Genomic DNA, 22998 nt, shown 5'->3' on the forward strand with positions numbered 1-22998 from the left:
CCAAACTGGATCATCTCCATTTCAATAAAGAGCACCATCATCTATCTACTTGCTTCAGTAAAAAAACTTAGCATCACTCTCTCTTGCATTCCCCATATCCAGCCCATCTAGTTCTATCAACTATATGTCCACCTCTATCTCCAGGGTCCTCTCCCTCTCTTCCTTTTCTCTTTCCTTCTCAGATTTCATTTACTATAAATCTTCCATCTTACTATAGTTTAGCCATACTCGATATTTGTTGTTGCTCACTCAGTCATGCCCGACTCTTTGCGATCCCATGGACTGCAGCACAACAGGCATCCCTCTCCTTTACCATCTTCCAGAGGTTGTTCAAAGTCATGTCCATTGAGTCACATGATGCCATCCAACCATCTCATCCTCTGTCATCCCCGTCTCCTCCTGCCATCAGTCTTTCCCAGCATCAGGGTATTTTCTAATGAGTCTGCTCTTCAAATCAGGTAGCCAAAATATTCAGGACTGATTTCCTTTAGGATTGACAGGTTTGATCTCCTAGCAGTCCAAGGGACTCTCAAGAGTCTTCTCCAACATCACAGTTCAAAAGGATCAATCCTTGGCACTTAGCCTTCTTTACGGTCCAACTTCACACCCATACATGACTATTCAAAAAACCACAGCTTTGTCTAGATGGACCTTTGTTGACAAAGTAATGTCTCTACTTTTTAATATACTGTCTAGGATGGTCATAGCTTTTCTTCCAAGGAACAAGCATCTTTTAATTTCATGGCTGCAGTCACCATCTGCAGTGATTCTAGAACCCAAAAAAAAAGGGTCTCTCACTGTTTCCATTGTTTCCCCATCTATTTGCCACAAAGTGATGAGACCAGATACCATGATCTTCGTTTTTTGAATGTTAAATTTTAAGCCAGCCTTTTCACTCTCCTCATTCATTTTCATCAAGAGGCTCTTTAGTTCCTCTTCGCTTTCGACCATAAGGCTGATATCATCTGCATATCTGAGGTTATTGATATTTCTCCTGGGAATCTCGATTCCAGCTTGTGCTACATTCAGCCTGGCATTTCACATGATGTACTCTGCATATAAGTTAAATAAGCAGGGTGACAATATACAGCGTTGACGTACTCCTTTCCCAATTTGGAACCAAACCATTGTTTCATGTCCAGTTCTAACTGTTGCTTCTGGCCTTGCATACAGGTTTCTCAGGAGGCAGGTCAGGTGGTCTGGTATTTCCATCTCTTTAAGAATTTTACACAGTTTGAAGTGATCCACACAGTCAAAAGCTTTAGCATAGTCAGTGAGGCAGAAGTAGGTGTTTTTTTGGAATTCTCTTGCTTTTGCTATGATCCAGCGGATGTTGGCAATTTGATCTCTGGTTCCTCTGCCTTTTCTAAATCCAGCTTGAACATCTGGAAGTTCTCAGTTTATGTTGAAGCCTAGCTTTGAAAATTCTGAGCATTACTCTGCTAGAGCATGAGATGAGTGCAACTCTGTGGTAGTTTTTTGTCATTGCCTTTCTTTGGGAATGGAATGAAAACTGACCTTTTCCAGTCCTATGGCCACTGCTGAGTTTTCCAAATTTGCTGGCATATTGAGTGCAGCACTTTCACAGCATCATCTTTTAGGATTTGAAATAGCTCTATACTAGCTATAGGAGATTGAATAATGTCCACTCAATGATATCAAGCCCTAATTTCTGAAATATGTGTTATATTATTTGGAAAAAAAAAAAGTTCTAGCCAATATAACTAAGAATTTTGAAATGAAGAGATTACCCTGGATTATCCAAGTGGGTCCTAAATGTCATCACAAGTGTCCTTATGAAAGGCCAAGGGTATTAACACAAACACAGAGAAGGCCAAGTGAAGACAACAGAAAGAGATGCAGCCACAAGCCAAGGCTGCCTATAACCACCAGAAGTTGGAAGAAGCATGGATTCTCTCCAAGAGCCTACTGAAGGAAAATAGCACTGCTGAGACCATGGTTTCTAACTTCTGGCCTCCAGAACTATAAGAGAAATTTTTCTGTTACTGTAAGCTATCTAGTTTGTGATAATTGGTTACAGCATCTATAGACAACTAATACATTGTACTTCTTCCTGTTGTCCTGATACCCCAAGTTTGTTTCCTCTTCAGGATCTTTGCACATCATGTGTTACTGGGACTCTTTCAAGTCTCCGGCTCATGAGTCATAGTCTCAAGGAATATTTTCCCCTCCACATGATCTAAATCTACCCATACCAATACTCTTCCTCTCTCCCTCACACAGAGAGTTTCCTGATTCTCTTATTACTATTATTATTAAATTATTATTTAATACTTTTTACTATTAGTATGTGATTTTTAATGTGCTTATTCTGTCTCCTCCAGTAAAATACAACATCCATGCCAGCAAGCCCCTTATCTATCATGTTCACCACTAGCTCCAGCATCTAATAAGGCTCAAAAAAACTTGTTGAATGAGTCTTAGGTCTTAACGTTACCTATTTTTAGAACACTTAGCTATAAAACTTTTATAACCTCTTTACTCATCCAAGTGAACCAATTTATAAATTTTAAAACTTAACATTATTTCAAACATTATAAATTTCAAAATAATAATTGTGGATGGACTAATTATCTTAAGCAGTTTCCACTTTAATTACAAGAGTATATGCCTTCTGAAATACACCAGAAAAATGGCAAAAAGATCAGACAGAAGAGATGAGTGTGTAGACTCATCAGTCATTTAGTAAGAAACATTACAACTAGCAAGCAAACCCAGTATACTTTTACAGTCATCACGCTCATCCATTTCATCTCTCATCCCAACAAGTGTGCACACAATGTGCAAATGCCTAACCATTTCTGGACTACTGTAACTGCTAGATTACCAAATATTTCTCAACCTCACATTTTTTTATTATTCTATCCCCGCATGGTACATTCACTTCAAAAACTAGCATTGGGAAGTTCTAAAATCTACCAGAAGAGCAACCTGTTAGTTCAAAATTATGTAAGTTTGTGTTAATACTAAATCTCCTTAGAAGGATCCTTAGAAGCACTCAGAAAAGGCTTATCACATAATAAGAACCTCCTGCATAGCACAGGGAATTCTATTCAATACTTTTTAAAGACCTATATTAAGAATAGAAAATAAAAAATGAATATATGTGTATGTATAACTGACCTATTTTGCTGTACAGCAGAAACACAACATTGTAAATCAAATATACTCCCAATTTTTTAAATTAAGAAAAGGCTGATCACAGATATTATTACCAATCCAAGATGATGTCACAGCCAATACAAATTGAACAAAAGGGAAACCCAGTCACTTCTTGAAACAGAAACCCAATTAGACCAACCAATCAAATGGTGCCTTTAAAAGAAAACAGGCTGAAGAAAAGACCTCAGATTTCTCCTACATAAAAATGTCATATGTTCATTAGCTTCTACACAGCTTATTCAACGAAGACAAGCAAACAAAGCCATCATGTTCCTTCAAGTCAAGTAGGTCAAATTACTAACTGCACATCTAGCATCAGATGTTAAGTTTGTGGACAAATGTAAAAATTTTACTACAAATTGGCCCCACACAGATATGTACTAGGAATCGTAAGGTAGAAATATTAACATAATTAATATTCAATCAGTATGACCAATATCAAGAAACAAAGTATGTTACTGAATAGCACAAAGACTCCCAAAAGGTAAATCTGGAAGCCTGACAGTTGACCATCCTCAATTTCAGACACCCTTTGCAATAACCATGCACAACATGCTACAGTGCAGTATACCATTTGAATAATACTTAGTTAAGACAAAATCTCAGAGTAAGAAAAAGTAAAAATTAGACAAGTCCAAACGGTACTTTGGTACAAATGGAAGAACATCTGTACTTGTGAGTTAAACTGTGTTATTAGAACAAATCTACCAAGAACCTGGGAAAAAAAGAACCGTAAAAAATTATTTGACCAAGTAATTCAATTTTTGAAAAAAATACTCCCAAATAATAAACTGTAGATATTCATGACAATACTACAGTGCAAAGATAACACTTTAATTTCTACCAACAGAAAATTAATTATGTTATGGTAGTTCTAGTCCATTAAATACTATATAACCATAAGAAATTATTTTTAGGAAGTTAGTAATACGGGATAGCTAGTGCTGAAGAGTGAAAAAGCTGAAATCAAAAATTACTATAATGTACAATCATTACAATCCATATAAAAATGTGTTTGGGAAATACAGTAGAAAATTTACTAAAACCTCAACAGAGCATTTGTGCTAGTGAGCGAGACTGTTAGGTAATGTTTCACCTCTTTTGGTCTTACAATATTTTTATGATATTGTAACATAAAGAAGACTATAAAAAGATAACATACAAAAAAAATGTTATTTCTAAAACAAGTCCCAAAGCAAGAAACATTATAAATTCAGATTAACATTTTAGTATTTTAATCTAAACTTTATATGCAAACAGACCAAATTCAAGACAGACAAAGAATTAAATTTTATGTTTTGGGGTAAATTAAGAATTTCTATAAGATATCACTTGAAATAGAAAGTGTCAGAACTGACTAACATAAATACAAACTGGAAATCCTAAAAGGAAAACAATTTGACCTTTGGAGACATTTTCAAGTAGATAAAATTTATGTAAAAGCAATCCATTAAATATACTGTTTTCCAAAGTAGACTCTGTTCATCATCTTAAAGTCAAAACTAAATTCCAAAAACCCACTCCATAACCCCCTCATCTAAATTACAGTGTAACTTTTCAAAAGCTATTGAGGAAAAAGATCTGCAGATTTGTACATCTGAAGATCAAACTGATGTTACCATCTGAACCAGCCTAATGTTTTCAACTTGAGACCCCTGCTTGTATAAAACCAATTTTCAGAATTCAAATTGCCACCCAAAAACGAATTTTATTTTTCCATTTTCTATACAACTACATCTGAGACATTCAACCACATTAACACAAGCTTGCTTTCACCCACAATAAGTTCTAAATCACTGAGATTTAAATTAAGTTGCTAATAATATTATACCCGTTTTAGGTTTTAATTATTACATTACGTCAGACTGTTTTCTTCTATTTGAGGCTTAGCATGCTTCATCATTCCCTATAAGACAGTTAATAACAATCAGGTGGAGAAGCACAGCATGCTTCTCACCACAGATGAACTTTCTCACCACAGAGATTTTCAACTTTGATAAAACCTGTAGCATTCAATAACTACAAACTTTAAATTTTATTACCTTCTCAAATACAGGAACATAGGAAGATATATGAGGTTTGATTATTTCTGCTTCCCAATCTTCATCTCCCATGGTGGCTTCCAGTTCAGTTTTTATAAAAATACAAACATGCACATTTAGGCTCAGTCAGAATCAGAGATCACAGTTGTACCTTTAAAAGCATAAACCATCTTTTCACACATATACCTCCAAACTACACAATTAACTGTTGATCCTCCCCAGAAGTTTTTGCAAAAAGAGCAATTAAAGTTTTGTTTCTTACCGAGAGAGACCATTTATATTCATCCTTTTGGCTCAGACGGTCAAGAATCCGCCTGCAATGTGGGAGACCTGGATTCGATCCCTGGGTTGGGAGGATCCCCTAGAGAAGGGAATGGCTACCCACTCCAGTATTCTGGCCTGGAGAATTCCACGGACTGTATAGTCCATGGGGTCGCAAAGAGTCGGACACTACTGAGCGCTTCCAATTTTTTACCTTAAAAAATTAGTTGAACCACTTATCTAATCACTCTAGCAATCACCATGTTCCGGTGAAGTCTAGGCTTTTCCCCAAAATCTGTTGACAGAATTTATTTTCTCACCGAAGGGTTCCCAGTACGTCTTACTGAATATTAAGGGGGAGGGGAAATTTTTCAGACACTACTCAAGGTTTCTCCCTTCAAAACTGGGTACGACATTTCGCGTGGGGTTTATTTAGTTTCTTTGGCGGGGAGGGGGAGATTGACCAGGGATCAAGGCCTTGAAGTTTGGCAGGGAAGGAAGGGGTGATTAGGTGGCCCAAATGTCTCCAACAAACAACTAGTTTCGCGAAAGAAAGTGTATACACGAATAGTTCTACAACCATCCGTGTTCTGAGAGTCTTGTTCTCTGAACACGGATGGTGTAGCACCAGGTGGTCAAAAATGCTCCTTCGCCTTTCCTGCAGGCCTCAACTCCAGACTTCGGACACGCACCGTGCTACTGGACTCTCCGGCAGGAAGCAGAAAGACCCCAAAGGACAGCTTCAAACCCCTACCCACCCCAACGGTTCTTCACTTGGCCCGAAGTCCAGCTACTACTAGGAAGCCCAGAGCGTTGGGATGACTCCTGTACTGGGAAAAGAGCCGGCGGCCTACTCACCTCTCCGCGGCTTGCTCTCCCGGGGTCCTCACAGGCGCTGACGCGGCTTAAACGGCTGCACGTGCAGGACGCAGACTGCGTCTGGTGCGCTTATCCAACAACAAATGGCACCAGGCGACGAGCTCCATCAGCCAATCAGAGTCAGGCAGCCATGTCGTCCCGCCCCCATCTCCCGCCTCTCCTACCCTACGCGTTCGCGTTCGAGGCCGCTGTCGGCTGACCCATTACGTTCCGGACGGAGTGGCCCGTTAGGCTTGGGGGTACAAGGGTGATCGTGGGTCACTTTCTCTGGATGCTTGTGCGGGGTCCTCAATCTGGAGAGGCTATAGAATTTTCCTATGTAAGCACTGCAAGTCAAAGTTTAAAATAGAAGAGGAATTAAAACGTCCTCCTACCTACCTCTTTAAGTTTTCTCTCCTTTTTTGCCTACTGCAGTCCCTGGCAGTTGGCCTCTATTTCTGAGGCGCTTGCTTCACATCCAGGGGGTTCCCAGGTACCTCAAAGTATGGCTGAGGCTGGAGGTGGTGGTGTATTTCTTTTTCTTCCCAGACCGAAGTTATGAGACTGTCACGCCGATACCTAGGAGGCTGTGAAGACAGTAACTTGTCTTAAAGAGCTAGAGGTCGAATTCTTTGGGCACCCTCTGATCCGGAAAGGAGAAATAAATTGTGCTGGTGAAGGTCATTCATTAGATTTGTGACCCACCTGTTTATAGCCCTACTTACTGGCCAAACCTAAGGGTGTCCGAAGGTAGTTCAGACTTACACTCATCAACCAGTTAGTGTTCTGGCCCACAAAAAGTCAGAGAAATCTTTCCATATTTTCCTATCCTTCCAAAAGGCGTAACAACAGACCACTGGAAAAATGCCATTTTTATTTTTGGCTTTATATTCATCATTTTCCATGCTCTGAATCTTTTAATAAATTCCTGAATAGTTCAGAAATGTAAGTCCCAACACAGTCTGACACTCAGGCATAGAGGCTGAAGTACTTTATGGAACACTTTACACTTGCCAGCTCTAGAACCATCATTATTGGTCTCTTTAATTAAAAATACTTATTTTCTTTGAATCCTTAAAAAGTATTTATTTGGTTAGCATCAAACTTTGTCAGACTATTATCAAGGTGAATTTAAAAGATTACATTTAACAAAAGTGAAACCAGAATATTTTTTATAATTTTTATTTTTTCATTTTAAAAATTTCTATTAAAAAATTTTTTACATCGTACTCTTGAGGCATCTTATACTTTCAACTGTATATGTATGGGGGAGAGCTACCAACACTCTTTCTGATGCTCTGAATTTGTACACAGGGTCCTCTGATGTATTTTTACTCACTTTGAATTGAATGTTCTTTCAAAAATTTTTATGTTGTAGGAAAATATGTATTAAGTGAAAATAAAATATGAAATTGTGTAGATAGAATGATAACCAACTAGCTTTTTTATTTTAGGAATGGAAAGCTTGGAAATATTTTCTAAAATGAGCATATTTTTTTAAAACACTTGGCAAACATTCTCCGCTATTAACTCTAGAAGAAATTTTTGTGCTTTCAGGTATTGCAATGAAATAGTTCTTTATGAAACAATATAATCCTTGAGAGCTCCTAGTTAAGAAAAAGTGCATTCTGATGAGAACTAAAGTTCAGTATTGAGTAAAGGATAAACAATGGATAAAAATCATGCAATTCAAAACTTGAACATAAACAGTGAAAAAAAGACAAGCACGGTTTAGTAAACACTTGCTCCTTAATGGGTGTCCCAAGAAAATCAAGCCAGTATAAATATATTCTATTTTCTTGTTCTCACTAACAGATCCTAAGTTACTGGTGGTAATAAATCACAATGTATGGAAAAGGCAGAGATTCATTCATAAGTTAAAGAGGCTTTAAATGAGCACCTACTGTATGCCAGGTATTATGCTAAATGTTCCAGGTAAAATTAGCTTCTCAAGGAACATTCTAGTGACAAGAATGGCAATGACCAATGAAATTTAAACCTTAACATTCTTATCTCAAAAGATTCCCTGGAAAGCTTATGTAATGTTTCTCCAAATTCCCTAAATCCCCTATAATAAGGTAGGGCAAGAGTTTCCTCAAAGCTGTCTCTCAGTTTGGAATCAATGTAGTTAGTTCAAAGTACTGCATATAAATATGACTGATATAGATTTTATATTCTTAGCATTCTCTCCACATTATTCAAGTTATGATTTTTTAATTGATGTGTACTGTGCCTTGTGCCATGTCAAGTCTATTAAAAATTCTTTTAATCTACCAGTAGTACATGAGGCTTCTCTGGTGGTTCAGTGGTAAAGAACCTGCTTGCCAATGCAGGAGACGTGGGTTCAATCCCTGGGTCCAAAGACTTTCTGGAGAAAGAAATGACAACCCACTCAGTACTGTTGCCTGGGAAATCCCATGGACAGAGGAGCCTGGTGGGCTACGGTCTATGGGGTCACTAAAGAGTCAGACACGACTTACTGACTGAACAACAACAAACAGTACAAAAATGGATTACCTCATGTGGGGGAGAATTAGATGTTCATCTTTAAGTATTATAAATATTTGAGAATCTTTTATTATGTACATAACCATACAATAGGCTAAAAAGAATTAAATACTGCAGATTGGAGCCCTATAAATCAACACAAAAACGAGGTGGAGTGGGTTATAATGTCTCAGACAGGTAGCACATCTTGTACTAGTGAAACTTCTAAGGAAGAAAGCAACTTGGACAAGGGTTTTCAGCACACCAAGCAAGGTTCAGAGAGGCCAAAATATCTGTATTTTTCAAGTAATGGCTAAGGCAGTGTTTATGAATGTGTGGTACTCATACTAATGATTTTAGGCAACTCATAGACAATTTTCATTTTGATAGTCATTTTAGTGTTTTTATTTAATATCTTAGTATATATTAGACACATTCAGTGCACATGTTGATAATGAACTCTGTTCAAGAAGCTTCGAGGTAACAAGCACCCTCTTATATCACTGTTGGGGATGTTCCATGCCCTAAACCTTGAGGGAAGGGAATTTGACAACATCTAGCAAAATCACATGTGTATTTACCCTTGGATCCTGTAATCCTACTTCTAGAATTTATCTCAAAGATACACTAACAAAAATATAAAAGGACAAATCTGATGTTCAGTTGCTCAATTGTGTCCAACTCTGCAACCCCATGGACTGCTGCACGCCAGGCTTCCCTGTCCTTCACCATCTCCTGGAGCTTGCTCAAACTCATGTCCATTGAATCAATGATGCCATCCAACCATCACATCTTCTGTCATCTCCTTCTCCTCTTGCCTTCCATCTTTCCCAGCATCAGGGTTTTTTTCTAATGAGTCAGCTCTTCATGTCAAATAGCCAAAGTATTGGCCCCTCAGTTCAGCATCAGTCCTTCTAATGAATATGCAGGATCGATTTCATTTAGGATTGACTGGTTTGATCTCCTTGAAGCCCAAGGGACTCTCAAAAGTCTTCTCCAAAACCACAATTCAAAAGCATGAATTCTTTGGCATTCAGCTTCTTTATGGTCCAACTCTCACATCCATACATGACTACTGGAAAAACCATAGCTTTGACTAGACGGACCTTTGTCAGCAAAGTAATGTGTCTGCTTTTTAATACACTGTCTAGGTTTGTCATGGAGAAGGCAATGGCAACCCACTCTAGTACTCTTGCCTGGAAAACCCCATGGACGGAGGAGCCTGGTAGGCTGTAGTCCATGGGGTCGCTAAGAGTCGGACACGACTGAGCGACTTCACTTTCACTTTTCACTTTCATGCATTGGAGAAGGAAATGGCAACCCACTCCAGTGTTCTTGTCTGGAGAATCCCAGGGACGGGGGAGCCTGGTGGGCTTCCATCTATGGGGTCTCACAGAGTTGGACACAACTGAAGCGACTTAGCAGCAGCAGCAGCAGCAGATTTGTCATAACTTTTATTTCAAGGAGCAAGCATCTTTTAATTTCATGGCTGCATTCACCATCTTAGGTGATCTTGGAGCCCCCCAAAATAAAGTCTGTCACTGTTTCCACAAAGTTATTAACTGCAAAACTAAAAGTTAACCAGAAATAAGTCAAAAATCCCTCAATAGCAGACTGAAACATCCACCTATGTAGTTGAAGGGGCAGAAAAATTTTCCCTTCTTCCTTTGTAGGCTTTTTGGCTGGCCCAATAATTAAACTGACATTAAACGAAAGGAGAAAAACAACTTTAATTTCATACATACAGGAGTCACACAAAAATATGAGACTCAAAGAAGTGACCAGGGGTTTTCTTGATGGCTCAGTATCAATATAATGTCCTTCCAGTGCATATCCAGGGTTTATTAACTTTAGGATTGACTGGTTTGATCTCTGCAGTCCAAGGGACTCTCATAGTCTCCTCTAGCACCACAATTTGAAAGCATCAATTCTTCGGTGCTCAGCTTTCTTTATGGTCCAACTCTCATATCCCTACAAGATTACTGGAAAAACCATAGTTTTTTACTATATGGACCTTTGTTGGCAAACTGATGTCTCTGCTTTTTTTAATATGCTATCTAGGTTGGTCACAGCTTTTCTTCCAAGGAGCAAGTGTCTTTTGATTTCATGGCTGCAGCCACTGTCTGCAGTGATTTTGGAGCCAAAGAAAAAATCTGGCACTAATTCTTTTTTCCCCATCTATTTGCCATGAAGTGATGGGAACAGATGCTGTGATCTTTGTTTTTTGAATGTTGCATCTTAAGCCAGCCTTCTCACTCTCTTCTTTCACCCTCCTCAAGAAGTTCTTTAGTTCCTCTTCACTTTTTGCTATTAGAACGGTACAATTTGTGTATCTGAGGTTGTTGATATTTCTCCAGGCAATCTTGGTTCCAGTTTATGAGTCATCCAACCTGGCATTTCGCATGATGTACTCTGCACAGAAGTTAAATAAGCAGGATGACAATATACATCCTTGACATTGACATACTTGATTTTGAACCAGTCTTTTGTTCCATGTCCAGTTCTAACTGTTGCTTCTTGTCCTGCATACAGGTTTCTCAGGAGACAGGTAAGGTGGTCTGGTATTCCCATCTCTTTAAGAAGAGGGTGGGATGATATGGGAGAATGGCATTGAAACATGTATAATATCACATAAGAAACGAATTGCCAGTCCAGGTTCGATGCAGGATACAGGATGCTTGGGGCTGGTGCACTGGGATGACCCAGAGGGATGGTATGGGGAGGGAGGTGGGAGGGGGGTTCAGGATTGGGAACACGTGTACACTCATGGTGGATTCATGTTGATGTATGGCAAAAACCAATACAATATTGTAAAGTAATTAGCCTCCAATTAAAATAAATAAATTTAAATTTAAAAAAAGAAAAATGCAAGCATTGTAAAATCAGAAAATTATGATTACATATTGCTGCTGCTACTGCTGCTAAGTCGCTTCAGTTGTGTCCGACTCTGTGCGACCCCATGGACTGCAGCCTACCAGGCTTCTCCATCCGTGGGATTCTCCAGGCAAGAACACTGGAGTGGGTTGCCATTTCCTTCTCCAATGCATGAAGGTGGAAAGTGAAAGTGAAGTCGCTCAGTCGTGTCTGACTCTTATCGACCCCATGGACTGCAGCCTACCAGGCTCCTCCATCCGTGGGATTTTCCAGGCAACAGTGCTGGAGTGGGGTGCCATTGCCTTCTCCCTGATTACATATTACTGATGCTATAAAATAAAAATAAAGATGTTCTAAAAAAGATTTAAATGAAAAAAAAAAAAAAAAAAAAACAATTTTCCAGTTTGTTGTGATCCACAAAGTCAAAGGCTTTAGTGGAGTCAAGTATGTTAGGTCAAGTATGCTGGCTTATATCTAAAGAGATATATCTGCTTGTATTTTTTTTAATGGAAGGACAAGCCAAAAATTATAAAATGACTAAGAGAGAATAGGTTGAGAAGGAGAAGAATGTCAGACTTCTCTGAATGAGTGGATTTGATTGTGAAACCATGTGATTGTTATACAAAATTATAAAACTAAATCAAATCAAAATTTAAAAAGGCAATTTTTAAAGTTAATGCAAAAAAACAAATGCACTTAAATAAATGTGTATTTAGTTAGTGGCTTAACCACACAGAAATGTATTTCAAATGCTTTAAAATATAGTAATTTGACCATATGTCCCTAGTGAGATATATCATAAGGCAAAAAATATTGCATAAAACCCACCAATTCTGTAGTCATATTGTCAGTAATAAACTGGTACATAATTAAGTTACTATTGTTTAAGAAGTAAGATTTTTCAGTGTGAGAGAAAAGAAATTGAAAAAGAAAAGCAGAGGTTAAGAAATAACCCTATACTCTTAAATTTGAACTAGAAGTATCCGTATGAACTCATGATATATTATCTCCTTAAAAAAATAAAATAAAAAATTTACAACACAAAGACTTCCGTACTCTGCCCAATGAAAAAACTTAGCAACTATGACAAACCCATCAGCAGTACACATGCTAGCACATAGACTAATGTTGACTTGAAACAAAAACACTGCTAAATATTTCTCCAGCAAAGATTTGTTTATTCAGAATCAGAAGAGAACTGCATTTTGGGGTCGGCAGCCATCCCAAACCACATGCAAGTCCTGGCATGGCAAAGGAAGGAAAACACTTTTATAGAGAGGAGAAAGGCTTGTCAAAGTACCTGCCCAATAAAATGGGTTCCTCATAGCTCTAGAGGAGTTCCCCAGATAGGGATAACCACTTCTAAAAAGACTTTAGCCACAGAAGAGGTAGTCTGTCTTCAAGGAAAGTCTTCAGTCCAGTGCACAAACATACATATCACGACTAAAACAAACAGCTCATGGCTTTTCACTGAGTCCTTGTCAGGAAAGGAGTCTTTCCTCTTCCTGTTGGGTTCTATTATCATCACAGGTTACGAGAGCTCCCCCTTCTGGTCTCCCAACTCTATTTAACTGAGGTTTCTGTTCATTAATTTTTTACATCTTCCCCTTTTGATCAGGATTTTTCTCTGAAAGCATTGCTGATCAAGAGTCAGGGTTTCTAGTTCTAACAGCTTTTTGTCCCTCAGTGTCACAAAGGACCATTACTGGGCATAGTGTCTCACATTAGATTGGAAACCCATTAATGTCACATTTGAGTAACAAGGAGGGGAAGGAGGGAAGACTGTCAAGCACTTTTTATCTAAAGTCCTGTTATCAAAATCATAGACATCGGAGATCTTCTGAAGCATTATGCCACCATCAAAGGTTTGGCAACAAACTTCCAACAGGCCTGGTCTACATATCTAGGGAAAGTTGTCTCATCAGATGTCATCTGCTTCAGTTCTGGAAAATCTTCACTTTCATGTCACCAGACGACGTGCAGTTTCAGTCAGGGTTTGGTGCTTTCTTTAGGTGTAGCTCAGGAATCCAAGAGTCTATTCTTTGGAGTCTGGAGGCACAAGGGTTGTTTGGAGTATTCAATAAAGGGCTTTCCAACAAGACTGAAGAGAGTTCTTCTGGATGTATCGTTTCTGATAGATGAAATCTCCAAGTTGCAAGTTGTGACACTTAAGGTCTTTGTCCCCCAAGGGTGCCATTTGAAAAGACTGATCTACCAAAACATGGTTATTTTTAATAGAAGCCATTACGCATTTGCAATACTGGAGTTCCTTTCCTTTTATCAGTTGTGGATCAAAAGAAGCAGGAGCCAAGTTCATTGGATATACTGTGACTATCTTTAAGAGTTTATAAATTCCAAAAGGAATGGATGTGAGATTTAGATGCCGAGGTCCAGCCCCGGCTGATCCGGGGTATTCGAAAGAGAGACGGCTTCGGCGACTATTTATTTATTTATTTATCAAAGATATAAAGAGTAATAGAATGAGGATAGCTCAGTAGGAAAATTCAGTGGAGAAAAGAAGCTGAGTAGCTTGGTTTACGCGGAAAATCAATATAACCCGTGACACCAGGTTAGCTCTGACCACGGAGGCCTCAGGCGCCCTCTCGAATAGCGGAAGGTGCCCCACCTTAGACACCTTCTCGAATGGGTCTTAGATGCCCAGGCAAATAAATGGTTGCAGAGGATATCCACGCTCCAGATGGAGACTCAGCTGGAAGTTAAGGGGGAGAATGACATGGGGAGACCAAGCCTTGGTGAGCAAGGCCCGTAGCTTTATTTTCAACAGGGGCTTATATACCCTAAGTTACACATAGAGGATAATAGGGGATGCAAAGTCAGCAGTCTTTGATCCTTATAAAAAACCAGGGTTTCTTTCCTACAAATTTATCGAATACAAATGGTTTAGGTGATTTACATCATCTTCTGGCCAGAAGGCTTATTAACATTTTATGACTCTTGACAAAGACTTATCAACCGTAAGACTTATTTTCTCTAAGAGTAATTATTTTAAGGTTTGGCACCATCTTCTGAAGATAAAATTGCATTCCTATAGGGCGGATGTGTAATGGGTTTACAACAAAGGAAAGAATTTATTACCTTAAGGGTCTAAAGTTACTAACACCAAGGCCACTACTTATTTTTTCTACATACCAACTATTAATTAATACATATTCAAGGATACAATTCAGGGGATGTGGAAACTTGGCAGCAAGCATTGGTTCATCAATGAAATCTTTTACTAGTTTTATTATGACAGTTTCTAACTCTCTGAGAGGCTCTAAGCTATTTGAATATCTTAAGCTTCCTTTGCCTCTCGAGGCTGGGAGACTGTAAACAATTGTATGCATAGCTGTAGGAGTCTGGGTAAACTTGTCAGGCGAGTTAGAGAGCCATCTGAGGGGTTTGGATTTAAACACTCCTAGTTGCCCAGGAACTTTATTAATTGGAGCTGTAAGTTAACTCTTTGTCAGAGAGAACGAGATGGTGGTAGGGGACAGCCCCCAGTAAAGTCAGAGGTGAGAGCACAAAGCAATAAAATAGGCAGACTCTGGTTTTTTGGGGGTAGATGCTCGAGAATATATGGGGGGACTCCTGAGGCTCGATCCCGCCTTTGCGTATGCCGAGCCTCCTTCCTCATGACCTTTGTCACGAGTGGAATGTCTCTTGCTGGCTCCCAGCATTTAGAGGAATCATAGCAAGGCTTTAGGCCTCTCTGAATTTTGCCAATTGAATCTAAACAACACCCTTTGTGCATTAGACTAAACCAGAGGACTAAGGATGGTAACTACAGTGAAAGTGATATAAAGCCAGCCAAACAGCACAGACTTGTCAAAGCACCTGGCCAGTAAGATGGGCTCCTCATAGTTCTAGAAGACTTCCCCAGGTAGGGGTGATCTTTTTCAAAAGGACTTTAACCACAGAAGAAGTAGTAGTCTGTCTTCAAAGAAAGGCTTCATTCAGTCCAGTGTGAAAACATATAGACCATATCTAAAACATACATATATGCATTAAATGGAGGAACTTGTATGAAATCCACTTGCCAGACCTCAAATGGTCCACAATGCAGTTTAAATTGTCCAGGATGCAATACAAACCAGCTTCCCAGATTTGTACTTTGGACAAGTGAGACAAGTGAGGTAGGCATTTTTTGCAGCCTTGTTAATGTATTGATTCATGAAGGCTATTATTTTGTCAGTATACTAATTGTTTAATTCATATATAGTAGTGAAGAGTGGGAATTCTAGAGTCTTCAGCAGGCTGGATTATTATTTGGTCCAAAACACAGTTTTTAAAAAACCAACACTTAAAATTTTACTTCCACTGGAATAAGGAAGCCATGTTGTTTCCACATTCTGAAATCATGAACTACTTCAAAACCATGTCTACTAACGATATAAACATTGGCAGTTTTGTCCTTGCCTAAAGTACAAGCCCATGTAAGAGCATAAAATTTAGTGTATTGGGCTGAAGTAGTCATGGATAAAGATGCTGCCTCAACAGCATCAAAAAGAGTTGTTATAGCATACCCAACACAATATTTTCCATTGTCACCTTTCAAATAAGAACCATCAGTGAATCATGAGAAAGAAATATTACACAGTGGAATTTCCTTTAGATCATTATAAGAATTCAGGAGGTGATCCATCAGCATTAAGCAGTCATGAGGTACTTGATGAGTGACAGAAGGAGGAGAAATAATCAGGGTAAGGTTATTACAAGGTAAAAGAGTTATGTGAAGGACAGTTAACCAAAGTACTTCACTGGAGTTGAGGCAGCTGTCTGAGGAACGTTGAGTGTGATGGGAATTCTGCTGTGTGTGTGTGCTTAGTAGTGTCCAGCTCTTTGTAGCCCCATGGACTATAGCCGCCCCCTAGGCTCCTCTGTCCGTGAAACTTTCGATACAAGAATACTGGAGTAGTGGTCACTTCCTACTTTAGGGGCTCTTCCCGACCTAGAGATTGACTCTCCGACTCTTGCATCTCCTGTACTGGCAAGCAGATTCTTTACAACTAGTGCCACCTGGAAGCCCTGAGCTTCTGCTGGCTGAGCAGATGTGCATAATTTTGTAACAATCTAGACACTAAAAGATGATGCTGTGAAAGTGCCAATATGCCAGAAAATTTGGAAAACTCAGCAGTGGCCACAGGACTGGAAAAGGTCAGCTTTCACTCCAATACAAAAGAAAGGCAATGCCAAAGAATGCTCAAACTACCGTACAATTGCACCCATCACACATGCTAGTAAACACAGCAACATCTGTCAGATGCCATGTGAACCAGCTTGAGATGCTTCACAGTTTTAACATTAGATCAAGCTAATTCTTTTGGCTAACATCACATCTTTGGAAAATTGAGTTTGCCACAGTTGCTATGATGTCAAGTAAGTGTCATGCAAAATCCAGTGTGGGACAGGACATGAAGATAGTGATGTCCCATCTGATTTCCAGGTTTGAGAAGTTACACAGTGCCCAATAGGTATATACACCCAATTAGTAAGCAATTGTGGTTCTTTAAGAATAAAATAAAATAGTTTTCTTTAAATTTACATATGTATTTAAATGGTTAAAATTGTTAGGGCATAAACACATATTAACTTGTTTGGATCTAACTACTTAGTAAATGGATACAAGGACACGGAGAAAAACTTACTCAGACACTAAAGGTGACATGAACCTCTGATCTAGCAGATGATCATCAATGGCTGCTGCTGCTGCTGCTGCTAAATCGCTTCAGTTGTGTCCGACTCTGTTCGACCCCATGGACAGCAGCCCACCAGGCTCCCCTGTCCCTGGGATTCTCCAGGCAAGAACACTGGAGTGGGTTGCCATTTCCTTCTCCAATGTATGAAAGTGAAAAGTGAAAAGTGAAAGTGAAGTCACTCAGTCACATCTGACTCTTAGCGACCCCATGGACTGCAGCCTACCAGGCTCCTCCATCCATGGGGTTTTCCAAGCAGGAGTACTGGAGTGGGTTGCCATTGCCTTCTCCGTATCAAAGAATGGTGAAAAGCTAAAGGAGAATTTTGAAAGAAAAAATATTTGAGCCCACTGAGTAGTTTAATATCGCAAATGAGACTTCCAGAAATGTGCTTTCTAATATGATGGGAAGTACACAATACCACTTACAAAGACTTGATTTTAAAAATCAAGCTTAAATATGATCAAGCTTCTAGCCTTAACTGCCATTCTTGTTCAGTTGCTAAGTCATGTCTGACTCTTTGTGACCCCATATACTGCAGCACGCCAGGCTCCTTTGTCCTCTACTGTCTCCCAGAGTTTGCTCAAAGTCATGTCCACTGAGTAGGTGATGCTATCTAATAACAATCTCATTCTCTGCTGCCCTCTTCTCCTTTTGCCTTCAATCTTTCCCAGCATCAGGGTCTTTTTCAAGGAGATTTAACTACCAGTTAACTAATTCTATAAAGTCTGCCTTCTTTGCTGCATGACCACTCCATTCCATTAGCTTGGTGGTCAACTAGTAATTTTTTTTTCTGGTTATTTATATATATTTTCTCTCTCTTTTTAAATTTAATGTTATTTTTTAACTTTACAATATTGTATTGGTTTTGCCATATATCAAAAAGAATCCACCACAGGTATACACGTGTTCCCCATCCTGAACCCTCCTCCCTCCTCCCTCCCCATACCATCCCTCTGGGTCGTCCCAGTGCACCAGCCCCAAGCATCCAGTATCGTGCATCGAACCTGGACTGGCGACTCGTTTCATATATGATATTATACATGTTTCAATGCCATTCTCCCAAATCATCCCACCCTCGCCCTCTCCCACAGAGTCCAAAAGACTGTTCTATACAGCAGTGTCTCTTTTGCTGTCTCGTATACAGGGTTATTGTTACCATCTTTATAAATTCCATATATATGCATTAGTATACTGTATTGCTGTTTTTCTTTCTGGCTTACTTCACTCTGTATAATAGGCTCCAGTTTCATCCACCTCATTAGAACTGATTCAAATGTATTCTTTTTAATGGCTGAGTAATACTCCATTGTGTATATGTACCACAGCTTTCTTATCCATTCATCTGCTGATGGACATCTAGGTTTTTTCCATGTCCTGGCTATTATAAACAGTGCTGTGATGAACATTGGGGTACACGTGTCTCTTTCAATTCTGGTTTCCTCAGTGTGTATGGCCAGCAGTGGGATTGCTGGGTCATAAGGCAGTTCTATTTCCAATTTTTTAAGGAATCTCCATACTGTTCTCCATAGTGGCTATACTAGTTTGCATTCCCACCAACAGTGTAAGAGGTTTCCCTTTTCTCCACACCCTCTCCAGCATTTATTGCTTGTAGACTTTTGGATCGCAGCCATTTTGACTGGCATGAAATGGTACCTCATAGTGGTTTTGATTTGCATTTCTCTGATAATGAGTGATGTTGAGCATCTTTTCATGTGTTTGTTAGCCACCTGTATGTCTTCTTTGGAGAAATGTCTATTTAGTTCTTTGGCCCATTTTTTTGATTGGGTCATTTATTTTTCTGGAATTGAGCTGTAGGAGTTGCTTGTATATTTTTGAGATTAGTTGTTTGTCAGTTGCTTCATTTGCTATTATTTTCTCCCATTCTGAAGGCTGTCTTTTCACCTTGCTTAGAGTTTCCTTTGTTGTGCAGAAGCTTTTAAGTTTAATTAGGTCCCATTTGTTTATTTTTGCTTTTATTTCCAATATTCTGGGAGGTGGGTCATAGAGGATCCTGCTGTGATGTATGTTGGAGAATGTTTTGCCTATGTTCTCCTCTAGGAGTTTTATAGTTTCTGGTCTTACGTTTATATCTTTAATCCATTTTGAGTTTATTTTTGTGTATGGTGTTAGAAAGTGTTCTAGTTTCATTCTTTTACAAGTGGTTGACCAGTTTTCCCAGCACCACTTGTTAAAGAGATTGTCTTTAATCTTTTGTATATTCTTGCCTCCTTTGTCAAAGATGAGGTGTCCATATGTGCGTGGATTTATCTCTGGGCTTTCTATTTTGTTCCATTGATCTATATTTCTGTCTTTGTGCCAGTACCATACTGTCTTGATAACTGTGGCTTTGTAGTAGAGCCTGAAGTCAGGCAGGTTGATTCCTCCAGTTCCATTCTTCTTTCTCAAGATTGCTTTGGCTATTCGAGGTTTTTTGTATTTCCATACAAATTGTGAAATTATTTGTTCTAGCTCTGTGAAGAATACCGTTGGTAGCTTGATAGGGATTGCATTGAATCTATAAATTGCTTTGGGTAGTATACTCATTTTCACTATATTGATTCTTCCAATCCATGAACATGGTATATTTCTCCATCTATTACTGTTCTCTTTGATTTCTTTCACCAGTGTTTTATAGTTTTCTATATATAGGTCTTTAGTTTCTTTAGGTAGATATATTTCTAAGTATTTTATTCTTTTCATTGCAATGGTGAATGGAATTGTTTCCTTAATTTCTCTTTCTATTTTCTCATTATTAGTGTATAGGAATGCAAGGGCTTTCTGTTGTTAATTTTATATCCTGCAACTTTACTATAGTCATTGATTAGCTCTAGTAATTTTCTGGTGGAGTCTTTGGGGTTTTCTATGTAGAGGATCATGTCATCTGCAAACAGTGAAAGTTTTACTTCTTCTTTTCCAATTTGGATTCCTTTTATTTCTTTTTCTGCTCTGATTGCTGTGGCCAAAACTTCCAGAACTATTCAATTAGTAATTTAGCAGAGATGTCTTTATTAAATGCCTAGAAGCAAAAAATAAACACTCAAGATTCAAAAAAACTCTTCCAGTGCTTGCCAATTAGTTGTGTCACTGGGGCACTCCTTCAATGCTTAGTTAGATACTTTACATTTCTGCAGTAGTCTTCATTTCCTCCTTGCACCAACTCTAAAGGTCAACCAGAAGTGAGAGCTTAGGTTGACAGGGTCTTCTCAGGTCTTTTCTGAGTATATGTCCAGACCAAGGTAGGCATGTGGCCTTCTGGATTTCCCAGAATAAGAGGAAGCTTTTCAAAATCCTTATTCCCCAAGTATCTGCTCTCCTAGCCTCTTCCTTCCAGGCTTTTGGCCTGCTTATTGTTTGTCTCATCTGTTATACTGTACCCTGATGGCAGTGGCTAATACATTTTAAACCCTTTTGACAAACACTGCCTAGGAAGCTAGCTGCCTTAGTCCTGGGGAGGCTCCAGGACAGCCTTGAGTCAAACTTTTAGGGAACCACCAGATAGGTCAAAACACACAATTACAACTCTTTATCTTTTTTTTTTTTTTTTGCCCTCACAGCACTGCCTGTGGGATCTTAGCTCCCTTACCAGCAATTGAACAGGGGCTCTCAGAAGTAAAACTGGGGACTCCTTAACACTGGACTGCCATGGAATCCTTTAGAATAAGGTCTGTGTTGCCCTCTGTGTTACTGTCAACCTAAGCCAGGAATGTGGGCTGCTGTCTTCAAGGCCACTGACAAGCTGGAGATGATCATAGAGCTCTCTTGCCGAAATTCAGCAGTCTCTCCTTAAGTGTTTCCCTGGTTGCTGTAATTTTTTTTTGTTAGATTTCAGAGTACCCAAAAAAGTTGATTCTGACAGTTTTGCCAGCTTATTCATTGCTTTTGTGGGAGGGACAATTTTCAAGTTCCCTATTCAGCTATCTTTGCTGATGTCATTCTATACCATTTCCTTTTACACTTCTCAGCCTTGCCTAAAAATATTTTCTCAGCTTGAAAAGCAGAGAAAAAAGAACATTTTGCTGTCACTGGAGTTATCAAAAGAAATGTACTGTTGATCTGAAGAATGTAATGTTGATCTAAAGAGCAGTTGTAAAAGTTTTTAAATAAGGATACCATTAGCAAAATAACTTTTATCTACCTTAAAGGCAAGGAGGGCATGGCAACACACTCCAGTATTCCTGCCCAGAGGATCTTATGGTCAGGGAAGCCTGGTGGGCTACAGTCCATAGGGTCACAAAGAATCAGACGCTATTGAAGTGACTTAGCATGCACCTTAAAGGCAACGTTCATCACATCACCTGCCTTGCATTTGTCAAACCCTCAATACCAGAGGCAGTGTTTGAGAGCACAGGTTTTGGAATAAGACCTTAGTCTGATTTCCAGCTCTTCTGCTGCTTAATAGTTGCTGTGCCTTGGGTAACTCACTTAAATTCTCTAGGATGGCTTCCTTATTTGTAAAATAGCGGTAATATACACTTCTAGAATCATGGTAAAGACTTAGAGAGATACTGAATGTGAGAGTACAGTGGATAATGATCCAACTGTCAACGCAGGGGACACAGGTTCAATCCCTGGTCAGGGAAGATTTCACATGCTGCAGAGCAACTAAGCCCATGCACCACAACTTCTGAGCCCAACAAATACTGAAGCCAGCACACCTAGAGCCTGTCCTCCACAAGAGAAGCCACCACAATGAGAAGCCTCTGCAACGAAGAGTAGCCCTGCTCTCCACAACTAGAGAAAGCCCGCACAGCAACAAAGATCCAGCACAGCCAAAAATAATAAAATATTTTTAAAAGATATTTTGCATGTAAAATGCTTGGCACTCAATATTAGATATTTATTAAATTTGGGTTATTTCATTTTCCATTAACATATTACATTGTTGTATTTATGCTGGTTGTTTTGCTTCCAAAAAAAAAAAACTCACCGGCTTCCTATATAAGAAGAGCTTGCTGCTGCTATGTCACTTCAGTCGTGTCCGACTCTGTGTGACCCCATAGACGGCAGCCCACCAGGCTCCCCAGTCCCTGGGATTCTCCAGGCAAGAACACTGGAGTGGGTTGCCATTTCCTTCTCCAATGCATGAAAGTGAAAAGTCAAAGTGAAGTCGCTCAGTCGTGTCTGACTCTTGGCGACCCCATGGACTGCAGCCTACCAGGCCCCTCATCCATGGGATTTTCCAGGCAAAAGTACTGGAGTAGGGTGCCATTGCCTTCTCCAAGGAAGAGCTTAGGTATCACCATATGCTTTTCAGAAGGCTTACCTTAAGCTGACTTTTAATAACAAGCACATTAATTTTACTTAGTTGTATATTTATTTGGGGTGGCTCTGGGAGAAACTGTTAGGGATGAGGAGGGGGTGTTTAAAATCCTCCCAAATCCCCTTTCCGGCTAGTGAGTAATTTGCCAACACGTTAAAAATTAAAAAAACAAAACAAAACAAAACAAAAGCCTAAGTGTCGAGACAAGGAAGGAAAAGTGCCAATCCAACTATTTATTTTTCAAAGCAGCTTCCCTTGGTATCCATAGGGTTCAAGCACGTGATGAGAGTACAGAGCATCAGCCAGAACATCCCGAGATGAGATACAGTGGGAA

At 39.3% G+C, this 22998-nt stretch overlaps 1 protein-coding gene across 4 annotated transcripts in view; it reads right to left on the bottom strand.

Annotated features, from left to right (window-relative positions):
• Positions 1-6442, bottom strand: part of DDX4 (DEAD-box helicase 4) — a 66375-nt gene extending 59933 nt beyond the window's left edge. For 3 of the 4 annotated variants that reach the window (XM_070774666.1, XM_070774665.1, XM_070774663.1), the window contains exons 1-2: positions 6345-6442; positions 5226-5302 (exon numbers count right to left, since the gene is read on the bottom strand). In XM_070774666.1, the coding sequence (XP_070630767.1) occupies positions 5226-5297 (72 nt within the window). In that variant the 5' untranslated portion in view covers positions 5298-5302; positions 6345-6442. Of the gene's footprint in view, positions 1-5225; positions 5377-6344 lie in introns of all 4 variants that reach the window. The other variant, XM_070774664.1, reaches the window with a different exon arrangement.
• Positions 6443-22998: the final 16556 nt, after the last annotated feature.

The sequence above is a fragment of the Bos indicus genome, chromosome 20 (assembly GCF_029378745.1).
Source record: "Bos indicus isolate NIAB-ARS_2022 breed Sahiwal x Tharparkar chromosome 20, NIAB-ARS_B.indTharparkar_mat_pri_1.0, whole genome shotgun sequence".
In the NCBI taxonomy this organism is placed as follows: Eukaryota; Metazoa; Chordata; class Mammalia; order Artiodactyla; family Bovidae; genus Bos; species Bos indicus.